The sequence below is a fragment of the Coloeus monedula genome, assembly GCF_965178545.1.
Source record: "Coloeus monedula genome assembly, chromosome: 17".
Classification (NCBI taxonomy): Eukaryota; Metazoa; Chordata; class Aves; order Passeriformes; family Corvidae; genus Coloeus; species Coloeus monedula.
The window spans coordinates 6,223,779-6,243,120 of NC_138797.1; the positions used below are offsets into that span (position 1 = coordinate 6,223,779).

Genomic DNA, 19,342 nt, shown 5'->3' on the forward strand with positions numbered 1-19,342 from the left:
TAAATTTGTCATGCTGAGAAAAATGTTTCTTCAAGGTCCATTTCATTTCTTAATCAATCCTCATGTAAGTGTTCAATTACAGCACCAAATCATCAAACACCTTGGGCTTGGTATTAGAAATATATTTTGCTTTTTAGCACACATTTTTTTAAGTTTACATTTTCTGACAATTTAGCAGTTCAGTGATTTGCTCAGACTTCTGGTAAAGTTATTATTCAATGATAGAAACAGAACATGAGACACAAAGATTATCTTCCAATTCTTCCCCCAAAAACTTACTGTCTTAACTGGTGCTTGAGGAAACTGCTTGTTGCTGAGGGCAGGGGAGAAATCTTTGGAATATAAGAAACTTAGCATTTAGTGAGCTATGTAAAATACAAAGAGAAAATTGTGCCAGCACATTAGCTAACCCAGAAACCCATCAGCTCTGCAGAGAGTGCAGTAACAGCCAGCTTACAGAGCATTTCCTGTGGTTGCAAGAGCATGTGCTACCCCTTGATTGCACATTAGGCCATCTCTTCTCAGCTTGTCATTAATTCCTAGACAATGCCTTGCGCTTCAGTTATAATTGCTAAAATGACAGCTGGTATGAAACTATGAAGTTGCACAACAGTTTAAACTGTGGCCAAAGACCACTGTGGATGCTGTTGTTGGGCAGGAAAAGATTTGACTGCTTTTTTGGGGTTTTTTAATATCCAAATCTATCTACCCACAAAATACTTTTTACATTACAAAGGAAAAATCAGTTATGTAACCGGGATAACTTCCCTTTGCCAAGGAATTGCTACGCAGTATTGAGCTTGGGACAGACATAAATTTGAGACCTAAGACCTATGCAGTGAAATTCTTTGCTACTACTGAACGTTTGTTTTCTTTGTAGAGCCCTTCTGATGAGCTGTTAAGTAGTGAATGAATAGAAATTAGCATTTCTTTTGTGCAACACTGATTTAAAGTGGATTAATTATATATATATTGCTTATGTTTGTGGAGTGAATTGGTTATGAATTGTTCTTCTGGCCTGAGAACAATTAAAATCTGAATAATTAATCAATTAAAATGTTTTCTTATGCTGAAAACATTTTGACCCTTGTTGATAACTGGATAATCTAGACAAATTTTTTTTCCAAGAGATGTCAGAATGTTCTTGCAGTTGTGTGCCAATTTGTGTGTTAAAAATTTAATATGAGGTTGTAAATACCAATTTGGCATGAACAGTTACCTCTACCTGCATGAATTTTGCAAAGGAAGTCCATGTGTAGTTTTAAGCTTGAAGTACTTGGTGATGAAAATAGTGATGAAATTTCAAAGTACACCTGAGAAATGTGGATTACACTTTGGCATACAGATAGTGAATCCATATGAAGTCCCAGAAAATAAAGGAAGGTGAGAGTATGTTCTCAGCAGACTGTCACTCAGATGCCTTAGATTGATAAAATTAAAACCTCAGTAGAAAATGAGCAGCCTCTTTCAAAAGCTTCTGCTTCACAGCTGGTTTGCATTAATTGCAGTCTAAAAGCGTGGCAGTAAAGTTGTGCTCCACTCCGTGGTGGGTTCAGCAGGGAGAGGCCTCTCTTCAGGAGGGGTCAGACCTCACTTTTTACAGTGTAAATACAACGTTCCTCAGAATAACAGCACAGTCTCCCTTTCAAAGATTTTTAAACACCAGGGGCTGACTGTGCTCCATTTACTTTGCTTTAAAACGAGCTGACTTCTAGGAGAGGGAAGTCCGTGGGAGAGGTGAAGGTGTTGACAGTGATGCACTGTAGGCTGCAAGGATCTGTGCTACTGCTACCCAAGGGGAAAGCTCTGCTCTAACTCTTCCCGTGTCATGGAATTTAAATATTAACTGGTACAGTCATAACAGGAGTCTTCTCTGGGGCAGAGCGTTTACTTTGGAGGTATCTTGTGTCTGCTTGAGAGTTCTGTGTGACTCTGTCATCAGGCTTGCAGAGGGTGGCACTAGGGAGATGGGAGCAGCTGTGACAGTCATGAATCAGAGAGGAGCAGTAAGGTAGGGGCAACAGTAAAGGGACTGGATAAGGAAAATACAAAGAAAAGTTTGTGTGCTGAGAAAGGGGGAATCTACAAAGAAAGAAGTGACATTTCCCTAACCTGCTGCTTGACTGTCTTGGGAGCATTTGTGAAGGTCACATAGAAATCTCAAAACGTCGGTTAATGAGCAAAATCAGCATAGAAAACAGTCACAAAGATGTTCAGATGTCACAGAGACTTCTCTTTGTGGATTCTATTTTCATTGCTTCTGTAGGATATAAAAAAATGCAAAAACATAGGATGGTAACAGCTTGGGAAATCTTGAACTTGGCCTTGATTATTCAGCTTATAGTGCACTTGGCAAAGAATATACTAAAATGTTATGGAAGCTTCACTGAATAATTGATTCAGTATACCTAATGATTTTGAAAATGTCTAGAAGGCAATAGAAGAGCTAGTGTAAAATTACATATAAAAATCTGTATCAAGAAACATCATACCTACATAGGCATTTGAGAGTTAGAAAACATCAGATTCATGATGCTGTGCAGTATTGGTACTGCTTTTGTTGTATCTCATTTCCAAGCACTGTGTGAGGTAATGCTGTGTGGAAAAATAGATGAGAGACTGGGATGATGTTTGTGGACAAGTTCAGCCTGACCCTGCTTCAGTCAGCACAGGCTGTGCAGCTCAGGAGGTTCTGAACTGCTCTGCTGGCACTGGATAACACTCTTGCATGGGCCTTTTTATATGTAATTTGGATGCCCCTTCTGTTTATATTGGCAGAGTTTAAACTCTGACACTTCTGCACTGCAGTACTGTGACCTCTAGAACTACAAGAATACCTGCACTGTCTGAAGAAGAGCCCATTGAGTTATTACAGATAAAAAGAGGATAAAAAATTTGACTTAGAAAGTCTGTAACTGGCAGATTAATTGAAGCTGACAAGGCTTTACCAGGACAAAGATCACTCTCCTGTTGTCGAGTTTCTTACTCTGAGCATCCTCTGTTGGCCACTGTTGTGTCTCTTCTCCTGCAGCCCCTGCAGTGCTGAAGCAGTGCCTGGAGGCTGGAAAAGCCTCAGGACAATGGATCTAGAGTACTCAGTTGAGACTTACAGGGTTCCTAGGTAACGGGTCAAAGAGTGGAGATGTACTGACCAGCTCCCTCTTTTCCACTGGTATTTGGAGATTTACTTTGCTCAAGAGGAAGAGAATTGCTAAATACACAGCTATGCTGGCAGGGCATGTTTTTATCCCCAGTGGCATGACAGTAATTGTGACAAGGCTACTTAGATTTGAATGCTGACCTGGGAACTGAAGGTTCATGGCCACTAATTAGCACAGGAGGTGGCAAATCCAGCTTTCCTTTATCATGTCTTGTTATCCATCAGTGAAGGACTGTGTCCCAGATGAAACTGCAGCTGTAGGAGTCTTTATACTTTGGTGTTCATGGAGTCACCCAAATACAGTCAGTTTTGCTGGTTGTTTTTTTCAGCAAGGTATTGCATCGAAATGCTCTACATCCTTGCTGTAAGGATGTCCACTTTCTGGCCCAGAACATTTCTTTGTGATTTGTTTTTGAAGAGAGTCCAGTGTGATTGCCTTCTATAGCTGTAGCATTGTTAGATAGAAGTGGTTAAAAACACTTTCTCAAAGTACAGTAAAATCTAACTGCATTCCCATGGTTCAAATCCTGAGAGTAACTATAAACCATCCCAGCACTTTCAACACCACTGTTGATCTGGATTGAGCTATACAGGTGACCAAGCTCAAAAGGATGGTAAAAGCCAGGCTCTTAAAACTGCTCCGGTCATCACTTATTAAAGCTCTTTGAGGCTCTGTGGGTTGAGTACTCCCAGGGGCGGGGGAAGAGCTTCAACTCAGAGAAACTGAGCCGTGAAATGTGGTTTATATCACCATTCAGAGTGCCCTCAAACACCTGGTCAGGCTGACAGGACTGCATGGGATTGTGGTGGGAGACAAATGGACTTACTTTGAATGGGTTGTGTATCTGAGAGTATCATCTGCAGGAGGTGTTCATATGCTTTTGGGAGCAATGTCCTTTAACAGACACTGGTGATGTCAAGTGGTGCAACACTGTAGAATAATGTTTTTCGTCTAGGTTAATGCAGCGTGCTCTTCCCTGCACTGTCTGAGTCCTTCCAGACAGAAATACAAGACTTTTTGGGGAAGGGTTCATTACGCCTAATGGCAAACAGTTGAGCAATCTGCTGCAAAATACATATGGGTTGAGTTTTTCTTCTCCTTTAACAGGTCAGATAGTCTTGAAATGCCTCCACAGCTGACAACCATGCAAGGTTTTATGAGTCTTCTTGCCCAGTAAATGCAGGCAGATGTTGTAGGATTTGGAACCTTACAAGGCACTAGAGTATAGCTGGTGGGAGGTAATTTTGATGAGTGCTTAACCTCTCACTAAAAATGTAGCAGCTTGGAGAATGCAGTATTTACTGCAGGAAACATTAGCTTGTCAGAGAGCTGAAGCACTGCAAAGAACCTCTCTGAATGACCATGGAAGTCTCCAGGCAGATGTTGATCATAGCACAGAGCAGTGCACACTGTGCAGGGAGGTGGACTGGGGCCTTTGCCTGCATCACTCACAGTCAGCATTGCTTCCTGTAGGAAAACAGCTTGATGATGTCAGGATGCACAAGCCATTATGTGCAGGCTTGTAAAATACCATGCAATTCAGCTGGCCCCTGCAGGCATTTATTTTATTAGTCCTAAATGGTCAAATAATCCTTTGAGAGAACTCTCTGTGGAACCATTGTGTGATTCATCTACAAGCTAGAGGAAATGCTTGGGTCTAAGCTTCAGCATTCTATTTTTTGGGAGTTAAATCATGACACAAACATATTCAGAAATGCCCATGGTAGCCACCCTCAGTGTTGCATCTTTTAAGTGTTCCTGAACTCACAGTTACTGCTGGCTGCCCAGAGAGCTGTGATAAACACTGAAACTGTCCACCTGTGTTGAACCTGGCTCTCTCTGACTGTTGGGTATTTTGTTGAATGTTGAAAGTACAAACCATCTGTTCTTCTAAATATAGCAGCTTATTCTCTTTTGAGCAGTACAGGAGGCTTGGAGAACACCTCCCTGTTGTCAGGGCCCCTCTGACCTGTGAAAGACAAGGACACAAACCTGATATTCAAAGCTTGCTGCGGTTTTGATCCGAACTACACCACAGGCCCATCCTGTCTTCTTAATCACCAGTCCCTAAGACACCAGTATTCCTGTATCATACTGTGCATTCATAAGCTGAAAAAAACCTTTTTTTTTTTTTAAGCAATGCCAGAACTTAGTTCTGAATATACTGAAAATAACCATGAATATTCCCTTCTTTACTTGCTCATACCTGGCTAGGAGGGGAAGAAATGCAGCCTGATATTGCAGTGACTGAAAAACAGATGTAGAGACTGAGAGGGTGAGAAGCTGGTATGAAAGTTTTTGCAGGAACACAGGCCAGATCACGCACCATTGAAATTGTCATTGACCATGGCATAGACTTTTTTGGAATGCTCGAATTAAGTAGTGAATGAAGGGAAAATAGCAAATGAAATCCATCTGTGTGAGAACAGGAATATAACATCAATCAGCTCACAAAGAGTTTTTCTATACATGTTGCCCTTGGACACTCACATAGAGAAGGGCCACATCTACTTATCAAGGAAAAATCATGGCACTGGCTATGCCTGGCATGTGGACGCCTTTCATGCAGTGCCTTTCCATGTGAGTGTGTTTGTGATATAAATACTTTACAGGAACACTTACAGTACCATATATCTGAAGAGCTGTTCTACTTCAGAGTTCAGATTGTTTTATTATGAGCTAAATGTTCTTTAAGCTACCTGTGAATGAGGGCATTGTGACATTTAGCAACTGGCTTGATTGAACACAGATGTGAGCCATATTCCATATGGAGAAGATCCAAAGGGGGAGATCCTTGGCTTGTTTCTGATTTGCAGGGAGTTTGAATGCAATTACTTGGCATTGAGCTACCAAGATAGATGGAAACAAATCTCTTGCTCTCACCTCTGTAGTATTGCAGATGTAAAACCAGCCTCAGTTTGAGATTGTGTGTTGTCTTCAGAGGTCCATGGAAAAAAGCCAATATATGTGAAAGCAAAAGTTCCATAGAAATAGGCAGAAATGGGAGGGGGCCAGGCATTCATGTACATTGCTTACCAAGAGGCTTCCTTGGAGTGCCCCGTTCCACGTAGCACCACTTTCAAACTTCATTCCAGTCTATCTCTGAGTATTACAAGAAGCACTATTACCTGGGAATGTGTTTGGGGGGGAAATGGTTACATGGGAAATAGGGCTAAATTGCAATATCTGTTGATAATTTTCCAGTTTCTTGAGTGTAAAATTTACTGATGCGAAACTGAAATTGCACGTGACAGAATTGATTTTGTTATGGAAGTGTTTATTTCTTATCAACAACTTAGGGAGGAAAAGCAAACATTTGGGGCTGGTTCTGGTATGTGTTCTGAACTGCTGAATTCTACAAGGCTGCTCACGAAAATGGTGACTAGCAGGCCTCGTTCTCTGTTTATGGAGAGAGAGGGTTTATCTTTGTCTTCATTACCTGTGGCACTTGTTTGTTTTCCTGCCATTTGAACTGAGAGTGCATCATTGAAAACATGGTCTCTCCAGTCTGTGAAGTGGAACAGGGTCTGAGCTGTAATAGTTCCCAAGACAAATACTGCTGAACCTGAATCTTTAAGAACTTTCTTTTCCATGCAGATAATTGATTTTTTTTTCCTCCCAGTTTTTCATCCTTGTTCAGTTGGGAAGAAATTCCAAGTGTTTGGTTGTCCCCAGTGTCCTTATCTGTAATTATTCTGCTGTAACACTGAGCTGCCAAGACATGCTGAGCTTAGCAGCTCTCAAGGTGTACCTCGGGGAGGGGGGTTCAAATCTCTGAATGCACTGCTGGAGGGCAAGAAAAAGGGTTGTGTTTGATCTCAGTTTAGACAAACAATGCTGAGATGATAGTCCTCCTTGGTCAGGGTACAATGACAGGAGCCAGAAGAAGAGAAAAACCTGAGTTGCCAGGCTGAACTTCAGTTTATAAGGAATATCTAAAGCACTTAAGTATGTCGGCAAAAAATCTGTCCTTCCTTTGGAAAATCTGCTGGGCAGAGGGAGCCAGCCTGCAGTGGACTGTAGGGACACGTGAACTTGGGCAGTTCAGCTAAAGTGGCAAAAATATATTCCACAAAACCACAGTGTAAAATCCACCACACTGGGTCCAGTCACAGTGCACTGTGGGAAGCTGTGGAGCACGAATCATTCCCCATCCTCTCATCCCTGAGTTCCTGCCCTCTTCTCCCTGCTCCCTTACCTGCCCCCTGTGTGCATGGCACACTTGCTCTTCACAGCTGGTAAAAAGTTCTGAGTAAGTTTAATCCAGCTGTGCACATCTCTCCTTTTCTCTCTCACTCTGACTGTTTGGAAACCAGGAAGCTGCAGTATCATGTGCAGGTAGCACAGCAATAAACATGTTCTCATCACAATTTACGCATAAAGCGTGAGTCCCTTGAGGTAACTCATCCCCCTCTTGACAGCTTTAATAAAGGATGATGGATTGTTTCTAAATGACAGTTTAGGAAAATCAAAAATTCCCCCCTGTATTGTTTTGAGCTCTGGTGTACAAGAGCTGTTTTGTCTTCTGTGAAAGTTGTTTTTGCCTGTAAGCACTGGGGCTCTATTACTCTTCTTCACAGTGGTGAGAAGTGCTGTTACCACAGGAGTATATTCATACTGCTGCATACCTGTGACTTTTGGAAAACCTGCAGAAGCCTGTCATGGGTGGGAAGTGGGGAAATGCCAAGGGCTGAATGTGTTGCTGTCTTTGGGATGCTGCTCTGGGCAGTCTCCCCATATGGGTTGCTGGAAGCAGGAGGGACTTGACACTGCACCCAGAGCTGCCTCCAAGGCATGAATGCCAGGAGGAGGCATCACCTGAGCCCACCTGCACTGGCTCATCTCCCAGCCAGCACATTCTGGGCCTTGGGGACACCCAGGCCTCCAGGTACCTGGCAGTCACCTGCACTCTGTTTTCCTCCTCTCTGCTATTTTCTTTTTAAAGACCACATGTGGCAGCAAATTAGTTCTGGAGGGCAGAGTCCTCTCTCTTGTTTCTTTTTGGCTTGAGATTTATTTCTCAGTGCATGTGCTTTGTAGCTGCACTTGGCAGAGTGGAGTTTGTTCAGCTGTCCATTCCCCAGCTAATCTGGTGTCCTAAAATAAAAACAAGCAAGTGCAACTTTGGAGAATGGTTGCCACATGAAGGCGTGCAGAGTGTCATATGGTTAAAACAGCACCGCTCAGAGTAATTCACATGGTGAGAAGCCATATGAGAAGAAAAGGCTGAAGGCCAGAGGAGGGCTCAGTCTGATGGCACATTGAGGTGACAGAATGAAGTCAAGATGAGCCCAGTGCAGCCAGGCAGCACCAAAATCATACCTTTCACATACCATGTGAAATGAAAAATACTGACATCAAGACCAGCATAGAGTGGGATTAAATCAAGGCTAGAACTTGGGAGGGGATGAGAGCTTACAGCTCTGCTGCCGCTGCCCTGATGGAAAGCAAAGACAGACCATTCCTGCAGATCTTATCTGAACATTTACTTCTCCAAACAAAATCTTTGTGGTAGTGCTTCCTCCAGCTGAGGAAGCCTGGCCTGAACATCAGCTGCTTTGCTTGGGACAGAACCACGTCCATCCTTTCTCCTTCTGATATCCCAGGATGAAGAAATATTTTTGCTCCTTGCTGTCCCAGAAATCTCAACAATATTATTCCCACACTGGGAACATCAACACCAGGGAACAAGTTTTTCTTCTGAAAATTCCTGGGTACCTGATCAATGAGGACAGATGCCAGGATACCCATGCGTGAAACAGCACATGTGGGAGCATGTGTATGTAATCTGAGGGGGTTTCCTACGGGAAGAGAAGATAAAAAATACTATTCCATTACTTATTGTAAAAAGAAGTAACTGAGTTTTAAATCTGGGCTGAATCCTTTTGTTCCAGCTGTGTTTCCCAGCCCAGTAAGCAATGTTTTAGTTTATGTAATGAATGCCTTTCAGTCAGTAAGCCCCAGTAACAGCCCACAGTCTTTACAGCCTCAGATTTGTACCATACTTTTTTCTGGTGAGGTGGTACTTTACTTCCTGTTGGAAATTATTCATATTAATATACCCTGTTATTTTGATTGCTGGTGTTACCTTATGAGTGTGATATTTTTTCCCTTAGGCACAACAGGGATTTACCAGGGAGCCAATGGCCTGACAAATTCTGCAGGATTCAGTGCTGTGCATCAGGTATGGTTCAGCATCTGTTATTGGCAACCTTGTCACTTATTTTGAACACTTGGAAGATTTATAGATCAGAGAGATTATTTTAGTGTTCACATATATTTGAGGAAGGTATTGTTTTGTGTTTTGGTGAGCACCATTCTGCTCTGCTCCGTGGGTCTGTTTGCTGGACTTAAGACATCTTGATTAATTTTAAGATGTGTCTTAGTACACACACACAGAGTGCAGTCCTTCCAGGAGGAGGGTGCCCTGGCAGTCTTGGACTTGCTGCTGTAGCAGTGCCAAGAGTTTCATCATTCTTTTGCCATCTCACAACTCCCAGATATGTTGTGCATCCTCTCCAGGGGGGATGGCCTCTAGAATCCTGTCGTCTGCTGCCTTGGCACTGTGAAATAAATGTGAACAATCTGAAAGGGGCATTGGCAGGCCCTGGTGGATATGGAGGCATCTGAGCTGTCTGTGCACTTCCCTCTTTGGGAGCACACCTGTCCATGGGCTCCATGCCTCAGATACCTTGATAGAAGTGTGCATATAAATAAACAGCAGGCACATACACACGAGGCAGATGTTTCTCAGTAGCAAATGGCTCTGTGTTTGGACCAAACAAATGAGTACACTGTCCCAGAAAATGCACTCTGGTTGGCCAATAATTTCAGTTCCTTCTTTGTAGGGTGATTGTTGACTTGTGTTTTTAATGACAACAGTGGGCAATTTCTTTGTTGCTTCAGTTTGGGCTTCAAACATCAGCATTTGCTGGTAGAAGTGCATTTGATTGACATATGGAGGACACCTAAAAAGGGGGAAAAGTTAGGCTTTTTTCATTATTTTGTAATATTCTGAAGGAGAAAACAGTGAAATTATCTAATTTCTTTTTCAGTCTAATTGTTCTTATGACAATTTGAGTCTTTGTTCTTGAGAGCTCCCTGGTGACTGAAAGTTAATGAAATAGCTGTCACAGACAAAGATGTAAGCTGTTAAGGAGGAAAGTGCTTTTAGTCTTTCGAAAGACTATTTATTATTTAATTTTATTTAATACCAGACACTAATTATAATTTCTGAGGAAATAGAAGCCTTCTGCTGAAAGACAATGCCCAGAGCATGAACACAGTTCTCTATCTGGAAAAGCAAATCAGTGGACAAGGACAGGATTTGCACTTAAAACAAAAAAACAAATAAAATATTTTATGCTTTCAGAGATATGTTTTATAATGTTTTCCAGTGTCCTGCTTTTCACAATAAACCCACAAAACATACAAGGATAATGGTATAGGGCTCCTTTGGGAGCCTTAAAATCAAGACAAAGAGTTTTGTGATACCTCAGCTCCCCAAGGTCACTTGCACCTCGTATTTTTAGTTCATTTGTCTGAAGGTAGGGAAGATCACTCAGGCATTTATTTATTGTGAGATAGTTGGGCAGACTTTGTTGTGAGCATTGCTGCAAAAAAATTGCTACTTTCTTTTCATTTGTTTAGCCTAACAGCTGATCAGAAAATGTTGCTGATCATGGAAAAATGCAGCCAGTTTTGCTCCTTCCCTCACACAGCTATTCATTCTGTTCTTGCAATTTCTTAGGTATTTTGTTGTTTACAAAGATTGTGTGTTCCATCATGGCCTTTTTCAGAAAGCTGCTCTACTTACATAAAATTGTTAAACTCTGTAATACAAAATGTGTCAGCACTGATAACTAAAATCCTATAAAAAATCAGAATTTGCCAGATTTCTGACCTCTTGTTGGTCAGTCAGTCATGATAAAATAGGAGTATATTTGGGAGAAGCAGAAATGTAATGTCATAAGTGAATGAAATGCAGTTCTTTAGTGAAGTATTCCTGAGCCATGACTTGCTGCATGCACAAGTAACCCTGCTTTTGTGGTGGCTCACTTGTTTGTAAGATAAAACCAGGTACATGTGAGCTAGATGTTTCTTTTCTTTCCTTCAAGGAATATTCATCGTATCCCAGCTTCCCCCAGAGCCAGTACTCGCAGTATTACAGCTCCTCCTACAACCCCCCGTACGTGTCTGCAAACAGCATCAGCCCCTCGGCCATCCCCACCTCCACCTACTCCCTGCAGGAGTCTTCCCACAACATCACCAGCCAGAGCACAGAATCACTCTCTGGTAGGTGCAGCTCTTGTGTTCCCAGGCTGGCAGCCTCAGCCATCTGGAGACATAAACACTACAAGCTTCTTGTTGGGGTTTTTTTAAAAATATATATTTACATGGATAGCTCAGATTTTCTAGCACTTAACAGTTCTTACACAGGGGTTTGGGAAGAGATTGGAATATCCAAGGTCTCTAAAACCATCCTGTGTTGTTTTCCTGAGTATATGGGGTTTGATCTCCTCTAAGGTAGTACAGATGGATAGGACAATGTCATGCCAACCCCAGATCAGTACTGGGGGCTGACATGGGTAGCAGTGAAACAAACAGCCATGCTCTGAAAAATTCTCTGTTTCCTCAGTGTCTGATGACTTTTTAGCCCATATGTCTGTCAATGATTGTATTCACCTCTTACAACAACATTTAATGTGTGCATTCATAAACAAGTACATCAAGAGAAAGTCCCTCTCTAAAAAATCTACACGAACTGTGTGTCTAAATTGAAAGTTCAAGATGAATTCCGCAGGAAAAAAAAAACTCTTTGAATGCTTAATTTTTAAAGTTTTAAAGCTAAGTAGTTCATAGAATTACTGGTGGATTATCCCCCAGTGTCCTGTTCAAGAGCAATCTTCAGATATCACTTCCCTACTAGTTTTCATTGGTGTGCAATAACATTTATATAAAACTCCACACAATTTGTGGATGATCACAGTACACACCCACTGAAGGTCTGCTGACTTACCAAACAAATCTGAACATCTGTGGTTGCTCGAAAAGAAAAATAAACTAGTATTGTTTTTTAAAAAGAAGTGATTGCAGACTGCTCTAAAAGCAGTTGGAGGATTTTCTGTTCCTTAGATCTTATCTCAGCCTTTTTGAGAAAGGATGATTTCAAAAAGGCTTGTTAAGCACAACCCCAGCTTCTCTGAAGAAGAGTATGGTTATTCTAGGGAGTTGCAGAGGCCACAACTTAGCAAGGTGTAAAGAAAAATGTGTTTGAAAAGGATTTGTAATGTAAGGTAAGTGAAACCCAGAGAGGTCTATGAAACTCGAAGCCAATCAAAACAGATACTTTATACATGGGAAGTTTACTTTTAACTGTCTCATCTCAGTTATTTCTAGAATACTATCCTCTGAGAAATGGGGTAAGGCTCAACAGGTTAGTTCTGTATTTTTAAATAAAAGTCGATGTCGAAAGTGTATTTTTAATCATGAACATTCATCAAATTTAAAAAACAAAAACAAAAAGAATTTTTAAAATTTTCAGAAGTGTAATTGGTCTTGGATTCTGTTTCTATTGCCTTTCTAATTTCTGTCTTTGAAAAGAATGGGAGGGAGTAAAATTCCAAAAGTTTTTTCTTTTCAATGAAAATTTTGGTAAGGTTTTTTGAAGTGACATGTCCTTTTTAAAATGTTATATATGCGATTTTGGTGATTTTTTGAAATTGTTTTAAGAAATCTTAGGATTTAAAACTTATTTCTCTAACACTGATAGCTATTAATGTGAAAAGAGTAAGATTTTCTCACGGTGTTTTCACAGTGTTTCTGTTGCTTTTCAAGAAGAGGTTTCATGCTCTAATTACAATGACACAATGCAAAATTTAAGTTTACAATGGGATTTCTTTTTCCTAATAGGGGAATATTCAACAACACCAGCAAAAGATATAGAGACAGAGAGACATCACAGAGGGTCAGATGGCAAGGTACGAGCCCGGTCAAAAAGAAGCAACGATCCTTCCCCTACTGCTGACAGTGAGATTGAGGTAATAACTTTAATTTATATTCCTTTGGTAAATGGAGCAAAGATGAACAGTTGCCTGTGTTAGCAAATCCCAGAGACAGAACAGAATTAGTAATACAACTGGAACCTGCAGACACGAGTAGTCAAAACAATTGCTCAATTTCTGTGTTATCAACATCTCAAGCTATTCTTCATATGGACCCTTTTTTTTCCCTTTGGGCTTTTTGTAAGTCTGATGTCTTGTTCCCCTGACTTGACAGGCAATGAGGGATTTCTGTGGTTGTTAGGAGAGCAGGCTCTTGGGATGGCCAGCACACACATAGTTCCAAAATTCTTGATGTTTCATTTTGCCTGTTTTCACAAAACATCCACAGTCAGTGCTCCAAATGGCTTGAGATCTTAAAAGTCTCTAGTCCAAGAGGACATATTTCCTGACTGGACCTGTTCTTGCAGTTGCTTAATATGTAACTATATTTCTTTTTTCCACCCCATCTGTCATCACAGCGTGTGTTTGTGTGGGATTTGGATGAGACGATAATTATTTTTCACTCCTTACTCACGGGAACCTTTGCATCCAGATATGGGAAGGTAAAATTTAATTTTTTTAGCATTACTGCTTGTCCAGCCAAATTGCGTCGGGAACTGTGGGGGCAGCTAATGAGACAGCTTTTCAAACAGATGCTGCCCCTTTTATTCAGACATATTTGTATAAATGTGTCCTGCAGTATTTCCTCCGAACATGTGAAAATTTCATTTTCCTCCCTTTCATGTTGCAAGTAGCCCCTTGTTTTCCCAAAGCTTCAGCTGCTGCTTGCTGGGATGTTCTTCCAGTGTCTGTCTTCTGCAAGAAAGAGCATCCAGCAGCCAGACAGCATTAACTCCAGCCTGAATGAGCTAACACTTCTTTTGTTAGACCAGTGTTTTCTTATGAATCTCAGACAATTTTTTAAGAGAGGTTTTGTGTTCATCAGTCCGGGCTGCCATGAAGAACTGGCTGTGCTTCCCACAGAGCTGCTGAAGCTCACATTCCTAATGGGGTTTCAGAAGCATATCTAGCTAACCATACTTTAGATACCCTCTTTGAAATACAGGCAATTTCATTTTTTTAGGTAGCTGTCTGTGGCTGAACAGCCTGAACTTGGCTGCTAAGGAGAAAACACTGGCTTTTGGATTTAGTACCATGTGCTTCAATTTCTTCCAGAGGCAGCTTTTTATGATAAACACCTAAGTCACTTTGAATTACAGAATGTCAAACACTTTTAAGTGGGTAGAAAAAAAGACAATCTCATTACCTAATTAAAGGTGGATGACCTAGTGGGCAGCTGTTTCCACACATGGCTTTGAGCACTCAGCTTCATCAGGAGACTGGAAAATAACCCAGCTTCTCTCCAGAAGGCAGAAATATGATTTGACATCATTTCATGGCTTTACCAGCTGTACTTTTTTACGATGGTTATAACAAGCTGAATGTGTAATTAGTAAGATAGATTTATTGTTCACTGTTAGATGTGCACAGTTATAAAGGATATAAAATGGTGTTTGTGGTGTGGAAGTCTACTGCAGCACTTGGAATGCTGCTAACACTTCTAACAGCACCCTCTGAAAACCAAGCACGTGTTTCCAGGCAGGGATTTATTCAGACCCCTGTTGTACAAGGGAATTGAAGTGGTTACTTTTCCCAGACAACATAATGCACGAGGTGTACGTGTGTGAGCTCAAACCTACTGCCTACAAACCCCACAAAGAATTAGGCAGGATCAGGAAACAAACTTAGGCTGTGCAGATCTGCTCTGTGGTCAAACTTAGCCTTGGGTAGGGGCTGCTGTATTTATGTGGAGAATTGCCTTAAAGGGCTGACTTTGTCCTAGTACAGAACCTCTGAAGCAGATGCCTTCACCTGATGCCTCCTGCATATATTTAGGGGGTGTAGAGTTGGAACCTGCTGTGTGGGGGCTTCTGTTGGCTGTCTCCTTTATACTAATTTAGAGAATGATATAAACAGGAATATTTTTTTGAAAGAATGAATCATTTTTTCTATGAAATTACAACAGGTTCCTTGAGAAACTTCTCTAGAAGGACTTTTTTCTTTGCAGTCCTTCATTTGTTTCATCAGTATTAAATTCCTCAGGACTCTCCTATAAGGGAAATGGTTGTGTTATAAAAGTATTATAGGCTAGTGGCTTGATCCAAAGACAACTAGAGGCTTTGGTGGGCTGTGGAACAGACCTTAAACCAAGAGGGAAATACAGCACACTCAGAGAGGCTGTCCTGGGAACTGTTAAAACAGGAGCACAGTTCAAAACTGTCAAGTACAAGTGAAGCAGCCAGAGGTCAAGAGTTTCAGAATCTTACTTCAATAGCATAGGAAGTGTTAACCTCAAAGTAAATTGAGTATCAAACCCAAAATTCTCCATGAAAGATTCACATGCCTGTAATTAGACATGCATATGCTTATAATTAAATCTCATACATGGAGATCTTGGTTCACTGTGTCTTCCTTCAGAAAAGGTGTCAGTTTATGTGATCTTGGCCATTCCCTTGGCCAACATTTATGGCCCAGTATCATCCTGTCTGTTGCACTGGTGGAGCTGCAGGTGCTCAAAGAATTAGTCTGTAAAGTTGTTCAAGCTGAAGAATAACACCTCTTTCTGGGGTGATTTTTCTTGAAGGATGGGAGGAGGAACACCAACTACAGCTTCAGAGGTTTGGGTCTAAACTCCTGTGTTCTTAAGCTACTTAATTGCAAGTGGTTGTGTGTGTTGCCCCTTCCTTGGTGATGGCAGCAACAGGGAGCTGTCCAAAAAGTGAGGGGGGAAAAAAAAAAAAGAGGAGAAAGAACTCACAAAAAAGTCAGTTATTAATGGTTAATGCTTCAGTGCATGTTTTCAAAGGACTGGTATCAAGAAAGGGAGCACTGGGTGTGTTGTTTTCTCTACCTTGAGGGAGCTCTGTGAAGCCAATACCTTTTCTCAGTATTTTGTATTGTTCCAAGGATGTGTATTCTTGTTCTGTGTTGCATCACTTCTTGGGATTGTAGTGTCCAAATGACTTGTGAGTAAAGTAGAACCTGGAGGTAAAATTCATCTTTACATGCAAGATACTCCAAAATCCTGGAATCAAATGACGGATTTTATTTTAGTCTGGACTTAGAGATTTGAACACATAGGACCGTCTGAATCCTTGAATTGCATTGGATCTTTATCAGAACTTTGACAGTGTCTGCTGATATCTGGGAGTTCAGATCTATAAAATTCCCTGTAAGAATCATACAATTATTGCGATTGTTCAGCATTTGGAATTAGATCAAATTAAGAAAAAATATACTGCAAAAAATTACGAAGCACATTATGTCCCAGTTTTAAATCAGAGTCACGCAAAGTCATGCTCTAGATGTTGGTTAACTTTAAGTGAAAGGTGTTTAGATCCCCTGTGTTACTCTGTGTCCCTGGGAGCTGGGAATGTGTGGTTGCTTTCCCTGGAGCAGCCAATGTGCATTCAGTGAGGCCTTGAAGTGTGACCCATAGTTACTTCTTTGAAGTAGAGTTTTCTGTGACAGCCATGGTTTTTTAATGCTTTTGTGTTTCAGAAGTGGCAGCATGAGGTTTACTTGAGTTGTAAGCAGACAGGTGTGGGTGAGGCACTCAGGTTTCCAGCGTGTGCAGACATAGGCTTTGCCCCTCTGATGAGAGACTTGCAGTGACCTAGGAGAGGGTCCACCAATGATAGCGGGATCTCAGGACAGAGTAGCAAAAGTTTCTGCTTGACCCTGTTGAGGACAGGACATAAATACGATTTTCTAGTATTGAAACAAATGTTATAGCTGCTGTATGCTGGCTGTGAGATGCACTGTCTTGTTCTCACCAGAAATGATTTTGTGGGTCTAAGAAGCTTTATTCCTCAAAAGTTTCACTGGCTGTTACGTGTTCTTATAAAAAGTTTTCCTCTAAATGAATTATAATTTCCAATTTTAAAAAAAAGTCATTGAAAAGTTCCTCCTTGGCTCTACTCGAGATCCTTGTAAAATCCTAGGTTTGATTTTCTAATTTCTTTTTTTTTCCCCTTCCCTGCTTTCACTGAATGCTTCAAGTAGCTTGTGCTTTTCCCTGCTTTGTTCTCTCACAGGACCCTAAAGCCAGGACCTGATTGAAACACCATGGGGATTTAATCAAATCTGCTGGTGATTCATGCTCCTAATGGCCGGGTCTGTCCTTTACTACTTTACAAACTGAGAAGGAATAAAACCCCATTTTATTGCTCGGCTGTTAAAAACTATTTGTAGAAGTTGCTAAGGTTCAAATCAAAAGCGGCCTCCCTTGAGAACTATTAGTTAATTCTAAGTGCCAGGGCATCGCTTTTTTTCTTCTCCTCTCGCTTGAGATGTGGCCTTATATCAGGACTGCTGTTCAAACATCTGAGAGTTTTCCATTCCTTTGACAAACATGAGCCAAAGTGCTTAAGGACATCTGTTTATTTTATTTCTTTAATGAGAAAACCTTCCAATTTCTTACTGGCTCAGCTGTGTTTATTTACATTTTGTTAGTCATATGTGTGGGGCACCTTGGGACATTAAAAACCTGCAGAGGCCTGTGCTGAGGGCTGCTAGCAGGCATCCTGGTCAGAAAGGCAGAGTAAGCCCTTCCTAAGGAAAACACAGTCCTTGGAACTCCATAAAATAGATTTTGAAAACAAATAGAGCCTAATTCACTCAGTAGATCATGGATTAAGTCAAGATGAATACAATTTGGAAAGGATTTTCTGAGGAAGTTGGAGATTTTTTTTACCCACTGGAGGCTAAACCTTGTGTTTAATGCCTTTTTAAGTTAAATTAAAAAAGCATTCAATCACTGCAGGTAATAAAGAAGTCTGTTACTTTAGACATGCTGCTATATCAATTATTTAGTTCATTATGGGAGAGAAGGGAGTAAATAATTCCAGCCATTTGATTGTTTCAAATGTGTATTTCAGGAGCAAACATCTGTGTTTATCATCTGTACTGCTTGATGAGAAGCAGCAGCAGGAACAGCAAAACCAGATGCCCCAGCAGGTTGGAGGTGGGCACAGGAGATGCTCTGAGCTCCTGTAGATGTAACCTCTTGTACTGGAGCTTAGGAGAGCAGGGGGGGTTCTGAGCAAAGTGCACATGTGGCATTTTGGAACTATTAAAGGATTATTTTTGACATAAAATACATATCAGAAACGATGCTGGGTTGTTAGACAAGCGTGAGGAAAGGGAACCTGCTTTACAGTATGGCTGAATCAGGGCTGCAACTTCAAAGGGAAAAGTTTGAAAAACCAAAGGGACATGGCTTGTTTTAGGCAGCTGCATGTGCAAAATATGTCATTGTGCTGAGGATTACACTCCATGATGTGTTTCCACCAAGCTTTCCAGAAGTTGGGTATTTTTCACAGGGCTATCAAGGGCTTTCATATAGAAATACAGTGACTTTCCTGTGTTGAGGGGAAGGAAATGAAGATTAATTTGGTTTAAATTCCACTCCCTTTTCTGAAATGCATGCCATGAATAGTAAAAAGAAATTATTTGTAGGTTTTTGGTCATGAACCTTTTGTATTACTAAATGAAAATAATTCCCATTTATCCTCAAGCATCATGACCCAGCTTTTAACCTGTATTTAAGTACAGTATTCCCACAGGACTGGAATCCACTTCAGACTTGATGGGTTCAGACACTGGATCAATTAGTGTGGTCTTTGCTGCCTGTCCCTAAGCATAGTTCCTTTGGAGAGGGAGGAGGGCCTTTTCAACCTCTGTGTGCCCTTAAATGTGAGGATTTAGTGGCCTGTGTGCCCATTTGCTTATTAGAATAATTTCCAGCCCTATGTGAAGAGACACATGACAGTAAAAGGAGTCCTTCAGTACCCAGTAAGAATACTTTGAAGTACCCCTTAAATCACAGTAAGGGTGAATATGAAAAGTTACCTGAAGAAAAGGGATTCAGTTACATTTGCTCTCCATCTATCATGGACTTCTCACAAGGTCACACTGTGCTGGCTGTTGACACTGTTCATTTAAATTCAGTAGATTGTCTAATAAACCTGGATGTATCAATGTTTAGGTAAACGGTGTCTTTATTTTGGTGGGAAAAAGTTTGGACCCTGAGAAACTGAGAGGTTCTGTTTGAAAAGGGATGATCCTTTTCAAAAA

General features: G+C 41.0%; 1 protein-coding gene across 1 annotated transcript in view; it reads left to right on the forward strand.

The window, feature by feature from the left end:
- Positions 1-19,342, forward strand: part of EYA2 (EYA transcriptional coactivator and phosphatase 2) — a gene marked incomplete at its 5' end in the record, with an annotated part of 85,542 nt that overhangs the window by 47,740 nt on the left and 18,460 nt on the right. The window contains 4 exons of the mRNA XM_082292564.1: positions 9,278-9,345; positions 11,279-11,456; positions 13,074-13,201; positions 13,684-13,767. Of these exons, the coding sequence (XP_082148690.1) occupies positions 9,278-9,345; positions 11,279-11,456; positions 13,074-13,201; positions 13,684-13,767 (458 nt within the window). The remainder of the gene's footprint in view (positions 1-9,277; positions 9,346-11,278; positions 11,457-13,073; positions 13,202-13,683; positions 13,768-19,342) is intronic.